Source organism: Terrapene carolina, unplaced genomic scaffold (genome assembly GCF_002925995.2).
Source record: "Terrapene carolina triunguis isolate 2854851 unplaced genomic scaffold, T_m_triunguis-2.0 Scaffold629, whole genome shotgun sequence".
Classification (NCBI taxonomy): Eukaryota; Metazoa; Chordata; order Testudines; family Emydidae; genus Terrapene; species Terrapene triunguis.
In genome coordinates, this window is record NW_020664980.1 from 5540233 (window position 1) to 5564274 (window position 24042).

Below are 24042 nucleotides of genomic sequence, written 5' to 3' on the forward strand. Positions count from 1 at the left end.
TAACAGACTTTCTATGGGGCCCTGGCCACCTCCTCTTTGTGCCTCTCTTTCCCAATCTGTAATTTAGGAGTACGAAAGGGGGTGGTGTACCAGCACTGGTGAAGCTAACGTCACAAGTGCTCTGAGATCACCTGGCAGCAGGTGCTACAAAACAATAACCAATTAAAATTAACACTATACTATAATGTTAAATTCATAGCCAGATTCAGAAGTAAAGCTAAAAATTCTAACCAGTGCTCAGAAATGGCAGATAATCATCCTGAGCATTTACATAACTCTTCACAAACATTCATTAATTCCAACACCCTTGAGAGGTGGTATTATCTCCATTTTACTGGAGATACTGGGAAACTGAGGTACCAAGCCCAAAGTGACTTGTCCAAAATGATAAAGGGAGTCAATCTCAGAGCTAGAATTAGAACTTGGGTGTTCCTGGATCCTAGCCCTGTGCTCATGACCACTACGCCATGTCTCTCATAACGATGATGGGGGTTGTCTATCAGCAAGGAATCTTATGTACCATACAGGCAGCGATTCTTAGCAGATGAGGAAAAGAATGCATGAGCCATTCTGAATTTTCCAGCTTTTGTAGATTTAAGACAGTCTGAATCCATTTTGCATGCTACCCTGGTGTAAATATTACAGTGAATTTACCATCTTAGCACAACCCCTCATTCAGGGGTAGATTCTGCCACCCTTCCAATGAGTAGTACTTTAATCCTTGGAAAACAATAGGACTACCCACAGACTAAGGTAAGGATGACAGAACAGGGCCCTCAGTTATTAACTGAAGCACAGTTAAAGTCTTCTTTAAAGACACATATTTATGTTCTGTATAGTATATCTGCTGTTAACTAACATACCGGTAAAAATGAAAAATGGTACAATTTTAAAAGCCTTTACATAATAGCAGATGGAATTACACAGTACACCTCAATGACCTCACCTTGGAACTCTACTGATACTAAAGGACCCTGTTCTAATGTTACTTTCATAGGGGTCTTTCTGGTTCAGAAAGTGATTCATGGAAGGAGGAAGGCTTCTATTAAATTTACGTGTTGGCTTTTTTAGAAAGAATGGAGCATTTCCAAAAACCTGTTTGTAAAAATGTTATATTCAGATCAGAGCAGTTCAGAAGGCCCCGATGTCACCCCAACCTACAAAACACTAAAAATAAGTGACAGGCCAACAGAATCTTTAAAGACCATTACTGAGATGATGTCTTGAAGCTACAAAGGTCTGAACATGTAGCACTCAAAATGACTCTGCCAAAGTTTAGATACAATATGGTGCCACCAAAATGTTCTACAAGTATCTACAATTGTGCTAAGCACCTCCAGACCTTACCTTCTATTGCCATTACTGATGTCACTGTTGGTTCAGGTAATCATTTTCAGTGTTCCTCTAGTCTAGATTTTATCTGACTCTCTTCACTTGCACATTGATCTTATTAACATACATCTCCAAAAGAACATAGGAGGAATATTTCAGTTAGATTCTGAGCTGGTTTTTATTTTACTAAAATTAGTGCATTCTTTTCAAGATCAGAGAATCCACTGAGTCATACCGAAAAATAACCCAGGTGGGTAGTGCCACCCATTAACAAAACCAATTGTGAAAACAGTGCATGGGGTAAACTGTCAAATGGGAATCAGATTAATGTACCGTATATACTTGTTCATTAGCCCGTTCGTTTATAAGCCGACCCCCCAAGATGGTTAGGTAAAAAGAGCAAAAACCGTATGACCCTTTCATAAGCCGACCCTATATTTCAGGGGTTGGCAAACTTTGGCTCCCGGCCTGTCAGGGTAAGCCGCTGGCAGGTTGGGACATTTTGTTTACCTGGAGCGTCTGCAGGCATGGAGCCCCTCAGCTCCCTATAGCCATGGTTCACCGTTCCCAGCCAATGGGAGCTGCGGGAAGTCGCACGCCACTTCCCACAGCTCCCATTGGCTGGGAACGGCGAACCACGGCTACAGGGAGCTGAGGGGCTCCATGCCTGAAGACACTCCAAGTAAACAAAATGACAATGTATTAGATATTCAATTCAATGATTCCATAGAGTTTAAAATCATCAAATTTTGGTGTAGACCCATTTATAAGCCGACCCCCTGCTCTTTGATGCATCACTTTTTTACCAAAAATATTTGGCTTATGAACGAGTATATACGGCATTAATATCCATACACTCTGCAGCAGCATGGAGGATATTTTGTGTTATATTTTCCATTTTTAGAAGACTAATGTGCACTAAAATACATGCTGTGATATCAGAATTGTTCATTATTGCCATGGTATATCTGCCTTGCATCACAACTGAGAAATTCCCCATTCAGCTGGCTCAACCATTGTCCTCAAGATTGCTCAGTAAACACTGGAACATTTAAAAAAGAAAATCTCATTGTCCAGTGACATAATGGAATAAATCAGTGGAGGAAAGTAACAGCTAAATGAGGTGTTAAGGGCATTTCAGACCTTGGCCTGGAGTTAATTCCAGTTTTAGATTAGGCATCAGTTAAAAGCCCACATGCTGTAAGACTTCAAGTTATATTTTAGAACAGATTCCAATGATCTCATGCATAGGACACAGAAAGTCAATATGTCTGCACTTTGACCTCGAGGTGTAATTCCAGGTGTTTGGTGCTATTAGCCCCTCTTGCCACACGCACTGCTGCAGCTACATTCTGTTTTTAGCAGGCTAGCTCACTGCCAGCTAACGCAGGCGTGTCTCCTAGAGTTGGGCATTACACCCCCAGTGCAAAGTGTAGACATATGCTCTCTAAGAGGCTGTTTGTGCCCTTCTGGTAGGAATGTTGCAAAGTGCAATTCTTAGGAGGGGAAAATGCAAATATAGCCAAAACACTGTAACCAGAGTTACCCAAAGCAGACGCAAAGGAGACGCTCTTGTCTTGACAGAGTGACAAATCCCTGCCAAGTGGATTTTATAAGGCAGTGGTGTATGATTTGAGACCAGTGTAGAGCAAATCTCACTCCAGATCTCATAATGGCCCTAACAGGACAAGGAAATGTAGGAGGGCAGAGCGAGAAACAACAAATCTCCCTTTAAAAGTTAATAGGGGCTTTGCACGTTCCTTGCAGCTCCCTTTTACATAGGATAATGTCAGTTCTATACCCCAAAACACAGTAACACTTGCCAACTTCTAGTTACTTCCATCAGATGATGAAAGACATGCCAATGGCACATCTGATAGAGATTTAATAGATAGGCTAAGGTACATAAAATCTCACAACTTTAGCTGTGGGCAGGCAGAACTACAGAATCAGATCAGGATCAACTCACACACATACAGCACATGCAATGTGCATGCACATAGTAAGGACAAGAAAGAGAGGAAGGGTCTACAACATACTTCTATAAGTCAGGAGGCACTGTACCAAACCTGTTGCTACAGCATGGTCTTCAGGGAGAGAATAAGGCACCCTGGCTATCAGGATAATTAGCTGCTGCTAAATTTAACACAGTAGTAAAATGTTAAATGTTTGTAAATAGAGGCTTTTCTTTCTGGAAAAGCAGCTAACAGCTTTGATTACTGAAAGGTAAGACTCTATTTATTAAACCGTTCTAAAAAAATTAAAGTACCACAGAATGCTTTATGAAATTCATTTCTTAAACCCAGGGCCGGCTCTGGCTTTTTTGCCGCCCCAGGCAAAAAAGCCTCCCGCCGCCCCCCCCCAGAGCGCTGGGGGGAGGGCGGCGAGTCTGCCGCGGCTCCGCTGGCGGCCGGAGCGCCGGGAGGAGGGCGGAGAGCCCAGCCGGGGCTCCGCTCTCCCCGGCGGCCAGAGCGCCGGGAGGAGGGCAGAGAGCCCGGCCGGGGCTCCGCTCTCCCCGGCGGCCAGAGCGCCGGGGGAGGGCGGCTAGCCCACTGTGGCTCCGCTCTCCCCGGCGGCCGGAGCGCGGTGCCGCCCCCCTCCAGGTGCCGCCCCAAGCACAAGCTTGGTGGGCTGGTGCCTGGAGCCGGCCCTGCTTAAACCTGTCCCAGTGTGAAGAAATGTGCTTTCAGCATTGTCCAAATGAGAAAGAAACAAGTTTTCCCGAAAGAAACACAAACGCTACGAAGGCAGCTTCTGCAATCAAAGGAATTGGCTCTTGGCAGATTTTTAACACGATTTCTTGGTTTTGCTCTTTAAAAATTTTTTCACTGATTTCATGATATTTGTGAGAAAACAGAACATGTGAAATGACATTCTTGGCTCTTAGTCGAGCTTATGGCCAGGACTTGAGGCTAAATATTGATCTTAATTATACCCATGTAACCCCCTCACATTCAATTTTATGTGAGTGCACAGGGTACACCTGAGAGTGGAATTTAGCCCTCCATGTTGAGGAAACTGACAAAAAAAGAACAAAACAGGAAATAGAAAGTTTTGAAAATAGACATAATGCCCCGAATCAAACTGTACAAAAGACTTAGAAGGATTAGCTTACATACTGTATCCTAAAGGATAAAAGAAATACAGATGAAACCTATTTATAGTTTTAAAAATAAATAAGCACCTGGACTAGGACACACCCCAATACCAGATGTAAACAACTTCACCCGGTGGTCATATTAAAAAGATATTTGAAACAATCAGAATTACTTTGCTAGCAAAACTTAAATATTGCAAATGATTTGTGCAAGAAAATCTTCTCAATCCATTTCCAGCTAAAATAAAGTCAAGTTTTCAAATTCATTTGTCAAAGTTTTTCTTTTTTCATCCCTGAAGTTGTTCAGGAATTAATCTTGTGCAAAGCCACCTGTGTATGATTTATGTTCTGATATAAAATTGCCAAGCCAGGTATTTTCACCACCTTTGTTACTTTATAACAAGCTCCCTGCCTGCGGGCAGATATGTGTGTTTGTGCATGTCGAGAAATCCAGTATCACTGGCAGCCTTTTCTTACAATTTGGAAAGAGCTGGCAATTTTTAACTCTTGTTAACATGAGTTATCTTAAGCTCGTTAAGGACTGAAGTCACTCCATCAGCACTCAGTGACAAGCACCTTTTAGATATTGAGGTCTACAGCAAGAGTGTCATAGTAATTCTTAAAATTATAAACTGGGTTTATCCAACATAGTTCTGTGGTTTTGACACATTAAACGACTGTGGATGAAGATCTCACGAAGCGATATACAGTATCTACGTTCATATAAAAAGAACGTACTGAAAACAGTGTTTCATTTAATAAATAAGTTTATAATTACAGGACACAAAGTGTTGCTACTAGCCCTTTCTGGAAGGAAAATTAAAAGAAAAGTCAGTTTACTTTTCAGTCCATCATGAAGTATACAGTGTAGTGTCATCAAAAAGCCGTGCTTTTAAGAATCACTGGGCTTTCTTCTTCGTCCTTTGAAACCCTTGTGCTATTAGATGTATGTCTGTACTTGAGTCTGTAAACAAGGAAAAATAACAAATAGTGCAAGTTCTAATTAAAACAGTACCCTCCAAAATCCTAAATGTAAGTTTGTCCATATGGGCCCTGATTCAGCAAAGTATCTAAGCATGTGCCTTACTTTAAAATCCCACTGACTTCAGTGGGATGACTCACATGCTTAAGCATCTTCCTAAATCAGAAAATGAAGTGCTGAAAACTCTCAATGACCTTGTGATTTGAAAGTGCTGAACACTTCCGATTGATACCAGAAGAAATTATTTGGATGATGAACTTTCATATTATGAAACAACATTTCAACATTTTTACCATGTTTGCTACATGTCAAGGATGTTTATGTTAAATATCTTAAATGTGGTTATACTCTTAAAAAGACTACATAAAATAGCTCATTTTTCACATGTTTATTTCCTGTGGGCACTGTATACTCATGTACACAGAGCCACTCAACTCTGAAAGAATGACTTGGATTCTATTCAGGCTCATGAATCGTCAACAGAATCACAATTAAATTCCATTACTAGGGCTAAATTCTTCCTTTAATGACACCTGTGTAAACCCATCAGAGACAAGCTATACATGCCTACCCATGCTCCATTTCATTTGCTTGTTCAGTTGTTTCTCGTACTTTAATCCTTACAACTCCTTAAACTTTTTTGTTCCTCTTCTAAGAGCTCCCTCCAATTTGTGAACAACTTTCAAGCAGCACGATGCAGGATATGCACAGCATATTGCCGATAGTCATCTCTGCTGTAACTCAGTGGAGTTCCATTTGGTCAATTCTATTGCTGATTTGAGATCTTAAACTAAAAAAAAATTACCACCCCCAAAAGACAGCCGGGAATCAAACAGCTAAGAGGGAACTGTATTTTATGTGGACATTTTTCTCAGAGATGGTATAATTTTCTTAAGAGAGAAGATTAGAAGGTAACACTTACCCTTTAACCCGCAGCATCTGCTCTATGGTGTCTGGGAGAGGCGTGCCATAACTTTCTGGGAGAAACAGAGTAAGGATTCCCGTCAGCACAGTCAGGCTTCCCATGAGGATGTAAGGCAGGAATCTGTCATAGGCACCTAAAAGAACATAGGACATGCTGACCTCAGGTTTACATCACCACCATGATGAACCAGTGGTTAATATTTGGGTCCTGTGTATAATGCAAACATACAGCGGTCTAAATTGCAGTACCATTGTGCTGTAAGATATAAATGTTTGTTAAAAAAAGTTAAGTCTATAGTCCACATGGTTGCAAAGATAACTTTCACATGGTAAAAATCCGTTCTTAGTGGCATTTCCCTGAGTCTCCAGACAGCCTGAAAAAAAAAGCTGAGAGAGAAGAGTGAACTGCCCCATTCATCCTGATAGGATGTCGCCTCAGAAGCCTAATGAAGAGATACTCTAATACGCAGATATCATTGTTCAGTGATTTTTTGAGGCCAAATGTTCTTTAGGAAACTAATGGCCAAATACAGATCCTATTATATGGGCATAATTTCTTCGAGTTCTGTGTTTCCAAATCACAAAGTATTGAGCAATGTTAGAATTTCTAAATGCCTTCTGTGAGCTGAGGTTACTCACTGAGAAGAGTAGAAGAAGCTGAGATTCTGTTAAGCATATTTGTTGACTAATCTGTGACAAATATAGGGCAATATAGCCTGGACTTTACAAGGCAAGATGAGAGCGTGACTTTAAAGACATACTGCGGTTTAACTGAAGCACTGATTCACTGTTACAGAAATCAGCCTAGACTTGCAGCTGTTCAATTCTGTTTTCAATAGTAGCCAATTTGGCAGGAGATACAATAGCTGGTATCTTACCAAGGTAAACAAAATAAGGTGAGAGGATGCTGCCCAATCTGGAGGCCATGGAACTGGCTCCAACTCCCATATTCCTCACGACTGTTGGGTACAGCTCAGCAGTGTAAACGTAAACCATTGAAAAGGAAGATGTGATCCCAAATTTACCCAGCATCACCAAGATAATGGACAGGATGTGAAGGTCTGAAAGGGAGATTCAATCAGAACATCAGTCAAACTGTAACAAGTCACTGCATCTATTAACGCCATTTTTATTTTTTGCTTCTCGTCAACTTAATTCCAGTGTTGGGATTTCTTGGTTGATTCATTTTAACATAAAGACTCTTAATAAAATAAAACCATCTTTCTCCTAAGGTCATCCAGTCCTGCCATCTATAAAGTTTGAGGACAGAGAGCCAGCTTAAGGAGAAACACATTGGCAATGTATTTCTAAGATCCTGGTTCAACCCTAGCTAGTGGGATGAGCTTTGTAATAAAACACATACCAATGTACAGGTGATTTAAAGACCAGGAGTAGCAAATAATATAACCCACCTTTCACTCTTGGAGAATAAGCAAGACAGTTCTCCCTTTCATTTATTTATTCTTTGATTTGCAATAACATGCTTATACACCAAGCCCTAAACACATGGTCAAAGCCATCAACAGATCAGTATGGTAACGATCTCTACTGTACTTAGCAGAAGGCTACTTAATGGTGGGGTTCTAAGTATGAGATACCTTCCTTCAAATATGTTTTAATTGGCAAACATTCACTTTTTAAAAAAAGTATTGACACTTGTTTACTTTTAGTATTGTTATTTATAACAAAGGCTACCTAATAGCTCTCCTGAAATTCAAGTTCTTAATGAGACCGAAGTAGGAAAAACATTATTGACAATTGGTTCTTCTGGAGATAAGTTCTGCAGAATTATGCCAGCTTCTGGTGCCACCCAATTGACTACTCCATTTGGTCTAACACCTTGTCCCACACCATGAATTTATTGGGACTCCAGGGGTGTAAATTAGGGCAAAACCAGACTAGAGTCTGAATCTTAACAGACCATAAAGAGAACAAACTATCTTTACTTTAGAGAAAGAAAAGGCTTAGGAATGTATCTGACACTGGGTATGTCTACATTAGAGCTGGAGGTGTAATTTCCACCCCAGGAAGACATACCTGTGCTAGCTCTGATTGAGCTAGTGTACTAAAAACAGAAATGCAACCATGGCAGCACGGGTGGGAGAAGGGGCTAGTTACCCTGAGTATGTACCTAGGGTTTCAAACATGATCATACCGTCCCACTAGCCTGCCCCGTTGCTTGTGCTACCAGAGCTGCACTTCTATTTTTAGCATGCTAGCTCGATCAGAGCTAGCACAGGTAAGTCTACCCGAGCTGGAAATTACACCTGCAGCTCTAGTGTAGACATACCCCTTGTGTCACATGAGCTCCCTGTGCAGCAGCAAACAGATGTGGAGGGAAAGGGCAAGGATGGGTAAGGAGAATCTGCATTTGGTCTACAGCTTTGGAGAAAGATTCTTCTCCTCCACAGTACTTCACATAGTTGCCCAGTGCTAGGCACTGGAATTTACCCATTAAAAAAAATCTGATTGATATCAGCTAAAAAGTTCATACGTGGAGGGACCAGCTGAATGAAGAGAAGGACGCAGCCTCCCAAGAATAATGCAGCAGCCATCGAATATCGTCGCGGGAGATTTCGGAGAAGCACCCAGGCTATAATATAGGCTGGAACTTCGATAACCGCTGAGAGGAAGCAGTTTACGTAGGCATCACCATGCAAGTTAGGAGTGTCAAGTGAGAGGCCAAAATAGCCTACAGAGATTATCATCCTGAAAGACACAGAAAATAGGAAAGAATCGGACAGACAGACAGACTTGTTCCTGCTCTCCCTCAGCCTCCTATGGCCACAGACTGCCAAGTGCCTCTCACATAATTACTGTGCAAAATATTAACATTGATTTGCCTATGTAAGGAATGTCAGTGCCTACCAGATTCTCTCAGCTTTGAAACTAGTATCAGGTAGATTTATTGCTGTACACAGTGGTGTAACAGACTCAGACAAGGCCTTCTAGAGACTGAATTTATCTTTCCATTTTTTTCCTGAATTTAAACCAGCTTTTTTTTAAAACCTCCTGTTGAGTTTAAAAAGGAATCCAATCCGACTAGATGATTCCAGAGACATTTGTTAGCCCTGCTGATGTATGAGTCCATGTAAACACAATCTACTGGATCCTCACTATAGCTCCTGTAACAACAGTGGCCACACACGGCATTTGCTACCTTTGATTGACTAGATGCCCATGTCAATTTCTCTCCAATATAGACCTAGCAAAAACGATTCATGCATTTGTCACTTTTAGTCTGGGTCCCTGCTACATTGTCTGAAGAACTTCTGATTGTTGCTGGCATAGAGGGTTTCTAACATACAGCTGAAGATTTCTGAATGCACCAAGTAAAGGGCAGTGGTGCACCCATATTAGAGTGATTACAATAATCATACTACTAATAATAAATAATTGTAGTCTTAGTCTGAAAGTTAGGAATCTAGACTAGTGAACTCAATCTGTTTCCAAAATTAAAATGAGGCCTACATTAGATATTATTAGCTAGAGACAAGGAAGGGGAGAGGGAGCTCTGTGCTGAGAGGACTGTACTCAGAAAAAGAAAACTGGGATTTCACTGTTGCTCTGCAACAAGAGTGCCTGTAAAGAACTAGAGAACTAGGATATCTTGCATCCGAAGAAGTGGGTTGTAGCCCACGAAAGCTTATGCTCTAATAAATTTGTTAGTCTCTAAGGTGCCACAAGTACTCCTGTTCTTTTTTTAGGATATCTTGAGAGACATTGAGCAGGGAAGGTTACATTTCACCAACAAGAGACAACCATTAAAGAAATGAGGAGGTCACAGCTATTGTACTGGGAAATCTCTGAATAAATCATGTAGGCACAGAGCTCTCACCTTTATCATTATTATTTATCAAGGCCTAGAGCAGGGATCGGCAACCTTTGGCACATGGCCCGTCAGGGAAATCCGCTGCAGTTTACCTGCAGCATCTGCAGGTTCGGCCGATCACAGCTCCCACTGGCCGTGGTTTGCCGTTCCAGGCCAATGGGGGTTGCGGGAAGCAGCGGCCAGCATATCCCTCAGCCCACATCGCTTCCCGCAGACCCCATTGGCCTGGAATGGCAAACTGCAGCCAGTGGGAGCTACGATCAGCTGAACCTGCGGATGTTGGAGGTAAACAAACCGTCCCAGCCCACCAGCGGATTTCCCTGATAGGCCGCGTGCCAAAGGTTGCCGATCCCTGGCCTAGAGCCTCAAGCCCTATAATGCTAACTGCACACGTACTAAATAACCAAAAAGTTTGCAATCCAAAAGACAATTAGTTTCTTGCTGGGTTCTTGCACAGCAAAAAAATGCTCATGGTTCAATTGCTTAAAACAAAATAAGAAGCTATCAGTGCACTTGTGGAGATGTAAACGTGCCATCTGTAAGGTACCAGGAAAAGCTTCATGACTAAGTAAATATTTAAGTCACTACAGCCTTGAAGATTTCCTGGTGTGACCTGGCAACCTAAGCTGTAATTTACAAACAATAATTGTTTGGCAGAATTTAATGAGATAGAAGAATGGTTCTTATAAAAATTTATCCCTTTGAACCCTGTGACTGAATTCCCAGCTGTTCTGCTGTATATTCAAATCTGTGCTTTCAAAAAGTATTACTGAGCTCAAAGCATCATCAAATCTAGACCCACTATCCCCTGCTAATGCAGTTTACATCAGGCTGTCATGTTGGAAAAGCTTGATACTCCGATATGGATTCTCAAAGAACATTCTTGTAGGGGGATTTACACACTGTGTGATGATCAGGCCTCAGACTTCCGCCCCACCTACTAGAGCCTGGCAAAGGGATTTGATTAGGGGGCTCTCACTTGTTCAGAGGCAATAGAGTCATCGCATATAGTTTGAGATGTGTGATGGATTATGCACCCCTTTATTTGCAGCCACCCTATATTATACAACTCCCAGTACTAATACCCTAAACATACAGAGCCCACTATTTGTAGGGCAGGAGATACTAGCCAGCTTTTCCAAGACATTAAGAGATCCTCTATGGTGGCTACTGGAAATGAAGTTGGAGGGCAGAGTGGGCCATGCACTTTTTACAATGGCAGCAGACATCCCTGCAAGAAGTTCAAGAGCAGTGAGAACTACACAGGTCAATGTTCAACATTGGTCAATATTCACTCTTCTCACAAGTCTTTTTTTTTTATTAGTTACTGAAAAAAGTCCCTTATTGTAATCCTTAAATGAAAAACCAACCTGTTTAATCTGAATCTTGTAGCATTAGCCAGAAGTTTACTGGCCTTTGAACTTTATGCTAATAACTTTGTCTGTGCCTCCTTTTTCCTTAGTTTTTTTTTTTTTACAGCAGTTTCTAACAGCAGGTGCTTATCATTCAGCGGCCTTTGTACTCGTGCGTTCTAGGCGCATACTATTGCTTACCAAATAATCACTGACATAATAGTGACAAGTCGAATATTTTTTGTCCTCACTAGGTCCAAAATGGTGTGCGTCTGCTGCTTCTGGGAAGTCATTTCCTGCAGCTAGGGGGAAAATACATGGACACATTGTCATTAGAGCCAATTCTGTATTGCAAAATGTTTATTTTGAATGAGCAATATGGACTGCAGTAAACATCTCGAGAGACTTTAGGACACCTTATAGGGAGAGAAATTTAAATCAGGGTGATTATAAATAAGACAAATTTTTAACAGTGAGGATAATTAACCATTGGAACAAACTACCAAGAGAAGTAGTAGTCTTTTACATTATTTAAATCCCTTGATTTAAATCACAGGATTTTTTTTAAAAAAAATCACTGATTTAAATCTGGTTCAGTCTTTGTAAAACTAATTTGAAAACTTGAGCTATTACAACTTTAAATTAAAATTTATAATTAATTTATAAAATGCTTTCTTAAAATGTCATTACTGGTAGGGTCTCTTAACAAAACTGCTATCAGCAAGAGACAAAATATTGAAAGTTAAGGCTCTGATCCTGCAAACACTTCAGCAGGTATGTAACTTTAGTTACATGAATGGTCCCTTGATTTCAATGGAACTTCTCATGTGACTACAGTTACGCATCTGCATAAGTGTTTACAGTATCAGAGGGTAAAATTCTATTTTTACTCAAAACTTCTTTTATTGGCATACAAATTTTGTCACTTCAAAACAAAATTGCTTCAGTGTTAAGGATGAAAAGTTATTTGAGAACTAATTTTTTCTGACTAATTTTAGACTCCTAAACCTATATTTAAGTATCTTAGGGAGGGATTTTCCAAAGCATGTAAGTGACTTAGGAGCATAAGTCCTACTGACTTCAAACTGCAAACCCTTAATAGCCTGGTTGAAGCATTTCAGCATCCTTGACTTGCGGACGTTCGATATATCAGAAGACGGTGTTGGTTGGAAATATAACACAAGGTATTTACTTAACAATTTCATATCTGAGTTTGTGTGGTTCTCAGAGTAACAATGATGCTGGACTTATCTTTTTTTTTTAGGAAACCAATTAAGGAAATAAGTACAAGCATCCACTTTAGCAATTCAAGACTATAAAATGAGAAGTAAAGAACTATCAACACGGAAACAATAATCTGATTTCATTATTAATCATGATTTTTATCCACCCTTGGCAATTTATGTTTAGGTGAAAACTTCCATTTCTACAACTGCAATAAGAAGAGCTTTTTGCACGTTAGTGTCATTCCATACACTGCTATATGTGGAGATTAACACTGAGTGAAGGCAATCAAAAACAATTGTGTGGAAGGTTTCTTTCTCCTCTCAAGTTAAATTCAAAATGGCAAATTCTAAAGACAGGATTTATGTTGGTTCTTTGAACCCCCTAAGCATGTTAGTAATAATACTAAACAATATTTGGCACTTCAATGGGCACTAGGCAGATGATGTTACAGTACACTCTGATACTGCAAGTTTCAGAAGTTTTTGTTTAGAAGCATTTTCTCCTAGAGCATTAGGTTACTTTAGGGGTACAATGTTCACTACTTTAATCCATACAAATCAACAATCAAGAGGTATGCTGGACAATCCAACTGCTGGTTTTATCATCTGACCAACCCTATATTATGATACACCCCCCCAACTTCCTGATCAGCCTCAGTTCTACATTTCTTGTTTTTACAACAAGCTGGTTCCTGGAGATTGAGGAAATCTCTGGTTTGTCCACATCCTTTTCAGCTAGGTCATTCTGAGATTAAATTGCAGCCAAAGCAGAGATGCATGTAAATAAATGTGAGGTTTGCACATGCAGAGAATGGAAGGAATGTGTTATCTTTGAGGCTGTTGTAACAGTAGCTATAAACACAGCATTCCCTAGTTCTCAATGTAAGAATGTACAAAATAGTTCATACCAAATCAAGTCCCTATAAGCCAACTGCATTGGAGATTCTGATCCTAATAAACTGTCAAAAGTTACATAGTGCCTAATCCTGCAATCTTACTGAGCCTGAATCTGCTACCCTTACTCGCAGAATATTACCTTACTATGAAAGAAGTTCCATTGACTTCAACGGGAATAATAGTGGAGTAAAGTATTTTCTACATGAAAAATGGTGGGAGAACTGCCTTCAATGTGAGGAATCCTTATACACACAATGTGTCCCACTGAAATCAAAGGAACTACTTGCATGAATAAGAATTACTAATGTGAATAACAGCCCTAAACTTCACTCCTCAACACCAAAAGACCCTCACCAATGTGCTGTAAATTGCATCTGAGCTAATGTGAGTGCAGCTTTTCAATAAGGCTGATATAGCTACGGTGGGTGAAGGTAAACGATTTCTGAGGGTACGTCTACACAGCAAACAGACACCTGCGGCTGGCCCATCACAGCTGACTCGGGCTCATGGGGCTCAGGCTAAGGGGCTGTTTAATTGTGGTGTAGACATTCGGGCTCGGGCTGCAGCCCAAGCTCTGGAGCCTCAGCACCTTGCAGGGTCCTTTTGTTGTTTTTATAAATCATCGTCCATTAAAAAGCCTGACATTTTTAGTAGTATTAAGAGGTAGAGTTTTGTTTTCCTGAAAACAAGCTGCCCCCTAAAGACAAATATGTCACATCAACTGCTTGCAGCAGTGCAACTCTCCACCCTTTCTTGTAAATCGTATGATCTTTATTAAGAACTATACTGTTGTGTCACCATTAGCTGCCAAGAAATCAACAAACAGGAAACTAAAAAAAGAGGAACGTAGTGTAAGTCTAACAGTTGCTATCCGTGAGAAGAGGCTCTGCCCATTAGTAGCTGGATACACAGACAATGAAATCCTCGATGGGGCAGGTCCCAGAAGGAAGGTATGGGAGTGGCTGAGAGGGCCGATCATTTGGTATGAGACAGAAATGATGCTTTGAATGTAACTCTATAATCTGAAACCCCACTGCCCCTTAATTGAACAGAGTCCAGGAGTCCGTCATCCTCCAGGATCACTGGGGGACCCAAATGATGTCAGTGTGACCTCCAAAAATGAGACAAGTTTGGATATTAACACACTTTTCCCACCTCAAATCCTACATTGTTTCAGCCCAACTCAGACAGAAAGAAAACTTCCAGGAGGGGGGGAAATATTGGTGGGGCGGAGGGAAGAGGAAAGTGGTGCATAATAATGACTCCACCCTAAAGGGTTTTTGAGAGAAATGCTGAGCTTGGATATATTTATATTACAGTAGTACCCAGAGGTCCTGACCGGTATCAGGACTGTGTTGGACACTATCCAAGCACAGAAGTAGACCCAATCCCTGCAATGAATCCCTGCTTACGATCTGAGGAGTTACAGTCTCTCCCTTTAACATTCAACACCCAGCCCCTAGTGACTGGCAGGAGGGATAGCTCAGTGGTTTGAGCATTGGCCTACTAAATCCAGGGTTGTGAGTTCAATCCTTGAGGGGGGGCCACTTAGGGATCTGGGGCAAAAACAGTACTTGGTCCTGCTAGTGAAGGCAGGGGGCTGGACTAGATGACCATCCCTTCCGGTTCTAGGAGATAGGATATCTCCATTTATATAAAAAAAAAAAAAAAAAAAAAAAAAAAAAAAAAAGACATTGGCAGTTTTTCTGCCAGGTTACGTTTGTGGTGCAGCAACAAAGGTTAACGCAGAGAAGACTGCGAATGTTTTGTTTTGTGTGGTTTAAGTTAACAGAATGTTTCAGAGGCTCTTTGGTGCCAGAGATAGGATTTGAAGACTCAGAAGAAGACTGTCCCCACTCTCTCTCTGCCCTGGCCAAAGGCAGGGAGCGCTGGAAATCTCATGAGATTTAAGGCTCCAATCAGGCTGTTGCACAGTTCTGTAACCTGATTGGGTTTGGTCCTATTCAGGGAAGATACAGCTCTTATGTGGTCAGGGCTCTATTATACTAGAGAACAGTAAAATAAATAGCTAGACTCTAGTTTTGAGGGGAAGTCCTCAAATCATTTGAGTGGGGCTCTCCTTCTCTAGGAACGGTCCTAAATAGCAAGTGGGGGTCCATGGGTTTTCATTCATCCCTTTAGTTTAAGGCCAGGTTTTTGCCTGTTTCGCTATGTGCTCTCTTATTCTGTTTCACCATTGGGGGGCTTTACATCTCTGTCTGGGACAATGATCTTTATATCCAAAAATCAATGGCTGGGGGAAATCTGAAAGCAAAGTCCATCTTGTATGATATCCTGGAATCTCCCAACCATGTGGCCAGGCTCCAGCACCCTGAGAAGTGAGAATTCACGGGCATGTATCAGCTGTTTCATAAAAAGAAGTAGAGTCCATTCTCAAGCGGGGGAGAAGATTTACTGCATTACAGTGCAGGGTATGTACAAGCCACAGAGCAACAAGTAAACTATGAAACAAATTAAAGTGCCTGCCCTAAAGAGACTACAATCAAAAAGGCACAAATGGGTACAATGCAGAACACAGAGATGTGTTTTCTTTCTGGCTGGAGTGCTCATGGAATGGAAGTCACGGAGGTTCAGAAGATTTACGAAGAGGAAGGATATGGGGTGAACATCTGTTATCTGTTTGGAAAGTGCCTAGGACGTTACAGGAACTACCTTAATCCAAATAACAAATCTGGAAATGGATTTTCTTGAATAGTAACCAGAGGATCAGGCAGACAGTTTTAATACACATGAAAGTTTACCTCCATAGGGTCAAATATTACATCTGGGGCTGTAATACCATTTGTTTTTGCAGCCTTTCGGATGATGATTTCTGCCTCTTGTACTCTTCCTTGAGAGATCAGCCACCGGGGAGATTCTGGAACGACCCTGCAACAAGTTTCAGAACAACAACATCTGCATTTCCACACTGACCACTGCTGCAAAGACACACATACATATCGCCATAGGCATAAATAGTTTAAAATGTGCTGTACCTTGCAGTGATTAAAAACAAAAACAAAACACACATCTATGCAAAGCAGATAAACATATACTGTGAAAAAGAGATTGAAATTTGTTCATGGACTTAAAAGGGACTAAAAAGTTAAGCTACAAATCAAACTTGCAAAGTACAAGAAGAAAATGTTTTATCAAAAGAAACTAAGGCAGTGTGAAACTGTGTGCACAACGTTGTGCTGTAGATGGGTAACATTTGGATAGTGATCCATATAAGTTAATAATTGTAGATATCACTGTGGGATGAGACAGCTATATACAAGCTGCCTTCACAAGAGAAAGGGGACTCAATTATATATTGTATTTCCTACTATCTAGGACAGGGGTGGGCAAACTTTTTGGCCCAAGGTCCACATTGGGAGGGCTGGGTAGGGAAGGCTGTGCCTCCCAATACAGCCTGGCCCCCGCCCCCTATCTGACCCCTCCCACTTCCCGCCCCCTGACTGCCCCCCTCAGAATCCCTGACCCATCCAACCCCCCCCGCTCCTTGTCCCCTAACCGCCCCCTCTGGGGACCCCCGCCACTAACCACCCCCGGGACCCCACCCCCTATCCAACCCCCCTGCTCCCTGTCCCGACTGCCCCGACCCCTATCCACCGCCCCGTGAAGGCCCCCCGGGACTCCCACGCTTATCCAACCGCCATCCCCTGACCACCCCCCAGAACCTCCGCCCCATCCAACCGCCCCCCCATTCAACCGCCCCCTGCTCCCTGTCCCCTGACTGCCCCCCGGGACCCTCCGCCCCTTATCCAACCCCCCAGCCCCAACCCCCTTACCATGCCGCTCAGAACAGCATATCTGGCAGCCGCGCCGCCCGGCTGGACCCAGACACGCTGCAGCTCTGCTTGGCAGGAGTGCGCAACCCCGCCGCCCAGAGCGCTGCCCGTGCGGCGGCGTGGCTGCGGGGGAGGGGCCGGGGGCCAGCCCCCCTGGCTGGGAGCTCAAGGGCTGGGCAGGATGGTCCCGCGGGCTGGATGTGGCCCGCAGGCCGTAGTTTGCCCACCTCTAATCTAGGAAGAGAAGGAGCTCCACCTTGTGGACTATTTAGGATTATCGTGTTCCATAAAAACAGTATTCAGTGGAGGAAAATTCTGAAATCATATAGATGCCCAAATGCTGCTTTTTCTGAATAAAGTTCCACAGACTTCAATCCCAACTCATCTCCCAGCTACCAGTGGTCTCTAATTCTGCCTTTCTTAGCCTAATCCTACTCTCAATGAAGTCCATGGACTTCAATGGGAATAGGAGCTAATCATTCCCTTCTGTCCAAAATGCTAGGCAAGAGCCTGCCTTTCAAAAAGCAAGCCACAGGACTCTGGCGGAGGTTTTGAGTAGGAAGTAGCTCTACACCACCTTTCTACTCTCCTCCCCGATCAGCCCCACCTAGTGCAAAGGGGATGAAGCCAGGTGCCAGGATCTGACTGATTGTTTCTAATGGACCTTAAACTAACATGGCTTGTTGTTTATTCCTTGTTTGCCTGACAGCAGCAGTGATGACAAAACAATCCTGAGAAAAATATTTCCCTTCCTATGGTACAAATTAACTACGTTTATTAAAAGTGAACATTTTAAAGTTCTAATTTTGTTCCTGCTACAAATGGCATTTCACCCAGCATGGTCAACTTCGATATTTGGTTCTCACAAACTAGCACAGTGCTGCATTGTTCAGGTTGCAAACGCTGCAGAGGAGAATGACCCTTTATTCTGTAAAGCTTGTTTGTATTGAACTGTTTGTTCAATTTGATGGAAGCATTTCTAGTCATTTTTTAAAAAATAAAACATAAATGTTGGGTAAAATTTGATCCGACAGCGTCCAGTAAACTGCAGCTGCCCAGACTGCACACAGAGAGCATTTTTATTTTGTCTTGGCCCCACAAAAATTGTGTCTAGACTGTATGTCCTTTTCCATAACTGGTTGACTGATGATACTGTACAGAGATTTAAAACCGATAAGCAGATATTTACTTTAGTTTACTCCATTCATGAATAAACATAAACAAAGTATCTGTAAAATATCCCAAACAACAAAATGCAAAGACAAACAAGTTAAACCTGGAGTCACAAGGGGAAAAGCACACCCCAACCCATACAGACAGGAAGGTAAGAGTCAGAATCCTGAAAGCAATTCCAAACAGCACTAGAAACCAGCTTAGAACTTTCTCCAAATATGGGGGCAAAGGCCCGGAGATTCAATATACATATAAAGGCTTTTTGTAAAACAGCCTCATTTTGGCCTTGGATTTCGCACCTGCAGATACATTTTATACCTCTTTTGCATTTAACTGCCTGATTTGTGGGTGCAGAAGATAGCCAAATTCTATAAAATGTGCCAGCAGTTATTTTTGGGCACATAACAGCTTAGATATTTAGATGAGCTCATTGAAAAAGATGTAGCAGAAAAGCCCTGGGCATCACTAGATAAGACCATATGTAGGAGAAGGCATCAGAATGCACCAGAAGGCATCAGAATACAGTGATGGATACTATAGAAAAAGCTAAGATAAATACAGGACTAGCCAAGTGCAAAGAGAACAAAAATTTATCTGTGAGAAAATAAAAGTGCAACAAATTTCCTCTAGCTTAATGATAATGCCAACAACTAAGCCATCCTTCATTAAGTAATATTACGGAAAGTTCTTAAGGAAGGCTTTGGTAATAGGCCAGAGGTGTTGGCACGAAGGTTAATTCTTTACTGATAGAGCTTTAGATGTAGGTTCTATGTCAGTTATTTTCAACCTTTTTTCATTTGCGGACCCCTAAAAAATCTCAAATGGAGGAGCGGCCCCCTTTGGAAATTCAACCTGTGGTCCGCGGATCCCTATCTTAGAAGTCTTAGACTGAAAACTGACTGAACGGAATTCAACTATTGATGTTGCACCTGCTCGGCACGGCATTTGACACAACATGAGAAAGGGCGCTAAACTGTGGGTTTCTATGGTAATGATAACATTTCTGGGTTTTGACCTGTAGGTGAAAGTATTCACATACTTTTGATTGATAAGAAAAACGGAATGCCTTTTTGGGGGCCTGAAACTTATTTTCATAGTCACCTTTCACGGATCCCTTAGACATACTCTGCAGACCACCAGGGATCCGGGGACCACAGGTTGAAAACCACAGGTCCATGTTAACCAACTTCAGAGCAGTAATTCTCCACTGATGCAGTGCCACTGGTGGAAGCTTTAAGTGTAGGTAGGACTTGGGTGTTTCTATAACACTTATCGACCAGCTTCCAATTTCAGCTATTGGTATGAAGCCAGCATAGTTACATCAGTGTGAATCCAGAGCTATTGAGACAAGAATCTGACCTTAATCTCACAGCCAGACAGCCCTACATTTAAAAGTAGTTTTATACATTTTTTCAAGTTTTTTTTTTTTAAAGAAAATTTTAGATTCTGTACTACAATGGCAAAATCTGGCAGAAGAAATGAAACCTAAAGATTTCTACTGTCTATGATTCTATTAAACACCCCCAAAGGAGACACCAGATACACTCATACTGTTTCAGTCATAACCTCTTGCTAAAGGCCAATATTGCATCAGCTTCCACATTTCTGTTATGTTAACCTCAAGTCTGAACCCTATCAGCTGTAGGTGAGACTTTCTGAAGCCAAACAACTTTTAATGTAGTTACACTCACCACCACAGTGGAATGCAAAGCAGCCCAGGTAAAGTAAGAGCCAGAAGCAGCATCCGCCAGTCTCTGATGAAGTAAGCAAACAGTGGCAGCAACATGTAGCCAATTGCGTAAAATATGCAAACGCCTAACGTGCAGAATATAATACGAACTGTTTTGCCAAGAATTTCTGTGCCTGTTCAAAACAAGAGTGTGTGGATTAGCATTTTAACTGATCAGAAATAACAGCAGCCAAATATTTTACCACTATACAAGAATTGACGCTACTTTTAGCAAAACTGTTCCTCGCACATGCTACAATTGTTAGTGCTATATTAGTTGCGTTTTTTTCCTGTTTTAAAAAGATGCTGCCAGATCTATCTTAGGGCCTGATTCTGCACCAAAAGGGAGTACTTTTATGAATAAAAACTATATGATTAGACCCTAAAATTGTTCTAACTCAACAAGTAAAAGCCTTCTGGACTCCAAAAAATTCACAACAAAAGGCACTAGTCTGGTAAAACCTACACCAACAAACCATGTTTTTTGCCTGCTGTATGACACTGTTTTCAGAGCTGTTCTGGGCTTTGTTATGGCCACAAAGAATTCAGTGCTCTAGACACTGAAGTCACTTTTTAAAACAAAAGCATTCAGAGCTCTCTCAAACAGATTCATAGGTAGTCTTACTTGTCCTCCAATCAGACACCTTTGCTTAGAGATCATAGAATGGATGTAATGACAGAATCCATGTGACAGCTTAACTTTCATCACAGATTGTTTTCAGAAGTCTTAAGTTGCACTTACATGTTTGATCACAATTACAAATTACAGTATCATATGTACAATTTGCATGTGTTTGGATCCAAACTGAAGTTCACCAGAGCAACTGGGCACAACTCATTCTACACGTCTACCAACATATGACTATGAGCGTGCGTCTAACTGCATCCTCTCACTGGAGAGCACTTGCTTCAGATAAAGACTTGTTCTGATTTACTCCCTTTGCTCATTTAAGTATTTGGTAAACAAAGCATTTTATTTTAATGTGTTACTATTTTACTAAAAGGAAAATTTTCAAATGGATTAGGAGTTAGCCATGCTTGGTAAGGTTATATTCTTATTAACAGTGTTGCTTGGGAAAAAAATAAAAAACAAGCCATTAGTAAATGAGGAGAGCAGGGGGAACAATAACACTGAAAATGTGCTATGCATAACAAACTCCCATACCAAGTACAAAGGCTGCCACATAGTTAGAGATCTGTCCCATGCCGACGATGACAAAGAGCACTGAAAACATCTCCCAGCTGGTAGAGAAGACCTGCAGGAAGCTGAAGCCGGTTTGCACCCCCATGGTCGCAAACAGAACTTTCTTCCTGCCAAACCTTTGGTGGACAAAGACAAAAACGAGAGGGTTACAGAAGAAACAGTCACGAAAATAACAGCAAGATCAGTGAATTCGTCTTGCACATAGGGGGTTTCTATAATAAGAGAAATGTCTCAGAAAGTGGGACAAGTAAACAAATATTTCAGACAAGCTAAAAATTCCATTCCAAAAGTGGAAGAATATCTTAAGCGCTGCAATCGGGGTATGTCTACACTGCAGCTAGGAGCATGCTTCTCAGAACGGGTAGACAGGCACATGCTAGCTCTGCTCACTGCTAAAAATAACAGTGTGGTTGCGTCGTCGTCTTGGGCGAGAACCCCGGCAACAGATGTGATTGTACTCAGGCCACTAGCCCAAGTTGCTGCTTGTGCTGCCATGGCCACACCGCCATTTTTAGCATGCTAGCTTGAGCAGATCTAACACGTGTCTTTCTTTCCACACTGGGAAGCATGCTACCAGCTGTGGTGTAGACGTACCTTAAGAGATTTCTCTGAGGATGTGGTGGGAGGTTCTCTCTTCAGGGATGATGGAATGCGTGTGGACAAGTGCAAACACCTAGAAAGTGAATTATCGCTAGAATGCAAAAGATGAGGTATCAGTGACTCAAAAGGAGTGCTTTCTTCCATGCCCCAGCGTGGGACAATAAACATAAGGCAGAGAAGTGGAGTCTTCTAAGGAGAAAAACTCTGGCCCCGTGCCAATCTATAGTCATTAAGGGCCCTAATTCTGCAAACCATACTCAGTTACTCTGTGAATAACTGTAGCGGGGTGGTCACCCGCTCCTGCCCTGGGAGAGGGCTGCTGCTAGGAAAGCAGCAAGCCTCGGCTGATTGGGGAAACAGCCACAGCTGTGGCCACGCCCCAATCAGGCCAAAGCTGGCCCGTATAAAAAGTCTGGGAGCCAGGAGCTCAGAAAGGCTCTCTCCAGTCTTGGAGGGAGCAGGGCCTAGCTGCCTGCAGAAAGGGTACTGGGAGTGAAGGAGCTCCAGGCTGGCAACTCCCCAGGCTGCAGGGCCTGGTCCTAGGTTCATAGAGGTACTGGGTGGTAGAGGAAGGCAGCTGGTCCAACCCCCCCGTGCCTATGATGAGTGGCTTTTACACTGCAGTCCGCCCCAGGGAGCGGGGGCTTGATGATGACTGGCAGTAGCCCAGACTGAGGCAAGGTGGGGATTAGAGGGTTGGGGGTTCCACAGAGAGGGGAGACCCAGAGGCAGAGTGTGGGGGTATTGCCAGGGGGGCAGCACCCCAGATAAAAGGGCACCAGGGTCTGGGAGGGACACGGGGACAGCGAGACACCGGCTAGCAGAGGGTGCTCTGTGCTGGAAAGAGCTAATTCCCGGATGACCAGCAGGAGGCGCTGCAGGGGTGAGTTGCCATGCTGCTACAGTAACCTAATTGATTTCCAATGGGACTATTCATGGAGCAGAGTACCAGTCAATGTAATGGTGTCAGAATCCGGCACTAAATGCCCTTTGGTACTTATTACAGGAATGGGAGTTTTAGCCCCAGCCTCTTGGCAAACTTTGACCTTAACAACATGCACATTCTGGCCTAGTTATCTAAATATCAGCAGTTGCCTTAGCTTCCCACTTTGATGCAGGGTTCCCTGCATCACAGATTTCATGTAACCCTACTTCAAAATTAAACTTGATCGAGAGTGACAACAATGGTGCCCAGATACTACAATGTAACTGCAGTATAAGACTTTGATAGATTGGAGGGATAAGGATGCACAGATGAACCAGAAAAAAGCCTTTCCTCACCAATCCATTCTGAACTGCTATTTCACCATTTATTCTTGCCTCTCAGATTACTGCCTGCCTGCTCTGTAGAAGGAAGGCAGATTCCAACATGTGTGCAATCCTGTTTCTGAGGCACACTGCTAGATGGCGCTAGAGTGTAAAACATATCATAAGGGAAAAATCCTCTGGGAGCAAAACTATGCCAAACCAGTCTCTCCTGGGACAGCGTGTGGCTGTCCATCACGCCTGCTTCGGTACAAGGATCACATTAGTATTTGGAAGAGACACTCTGTACCTATCCCAATGGTTGTTTCTGGACTCCTTAGCAATGTTTCCTCAGGAATCATTAAGGTAGCAAGACAGCTGAATCTAGCTTCAGGATTGTCATAACCTAAAGGTATGTCTACACTGCAATAAAAGAGAACACAGCAGGGCTGTGGATGGCCCAGATCAGCTGACTCAGGCTCACAGGACTCAAGCTGCAGGGCTATAAAATTGCAGTGTAGATGTTCAGGCTTGCGCTGGAGCCTGGACTCTGAGGGCATGTCTACACTGCAGTTAAAAACCCATGTCTGGCCCATGCCAGCTGACTAAGGCTATGTCTACACTACAGAATTAGGTCGGATTTATAGAAGCCGGT

At 42.4% G+C, this 24042-nt stretch overlaps 1 protein-coding gene across 1 annotated transcript in view; it reads right to left on the bottom strand.

The window, feature by feature from the left end:
• Positions 1–3922: 3922 nt before the first annotated feature.
• LOC112116052 (solute carrier family 22 member 5-like) overlaps positions 3923–24042 on the bottom strand; it is a 43121-nt gene continuing 23001 nt past the window's right edge. Inside the window, exons 4-11 of the mRNA XM_026659423.2 lie at positions 21504–21704; positions 20301–20472; positions 16405–16531; positions 11721–11821; positions 8830–9044; positions 7214–7396; positions 6334–6469; positions 3923–5393 (exon numbers count right to left, since the gene is read on the bottom strand). Coding sequence (XP_026515208.1) covers positions 5306–5393; positions 6334–6469; positions 7214–7396; positions 8830–9044; positions 11721–11821; positions 16405–16531; positions 20301–20472; positions 21504–21704 — 1223 coding nt within the window. The 3' untranslated portion in view covers positions 3923–5305. The remainder of the gene's footprint in view (positions 5394–6333; positions 6470–7213; positions 7397–8829; positions 9045–11720; positions 11822–16404; positions 16532–20300; positions 20473–21503; positions 21705–24042) is intronic.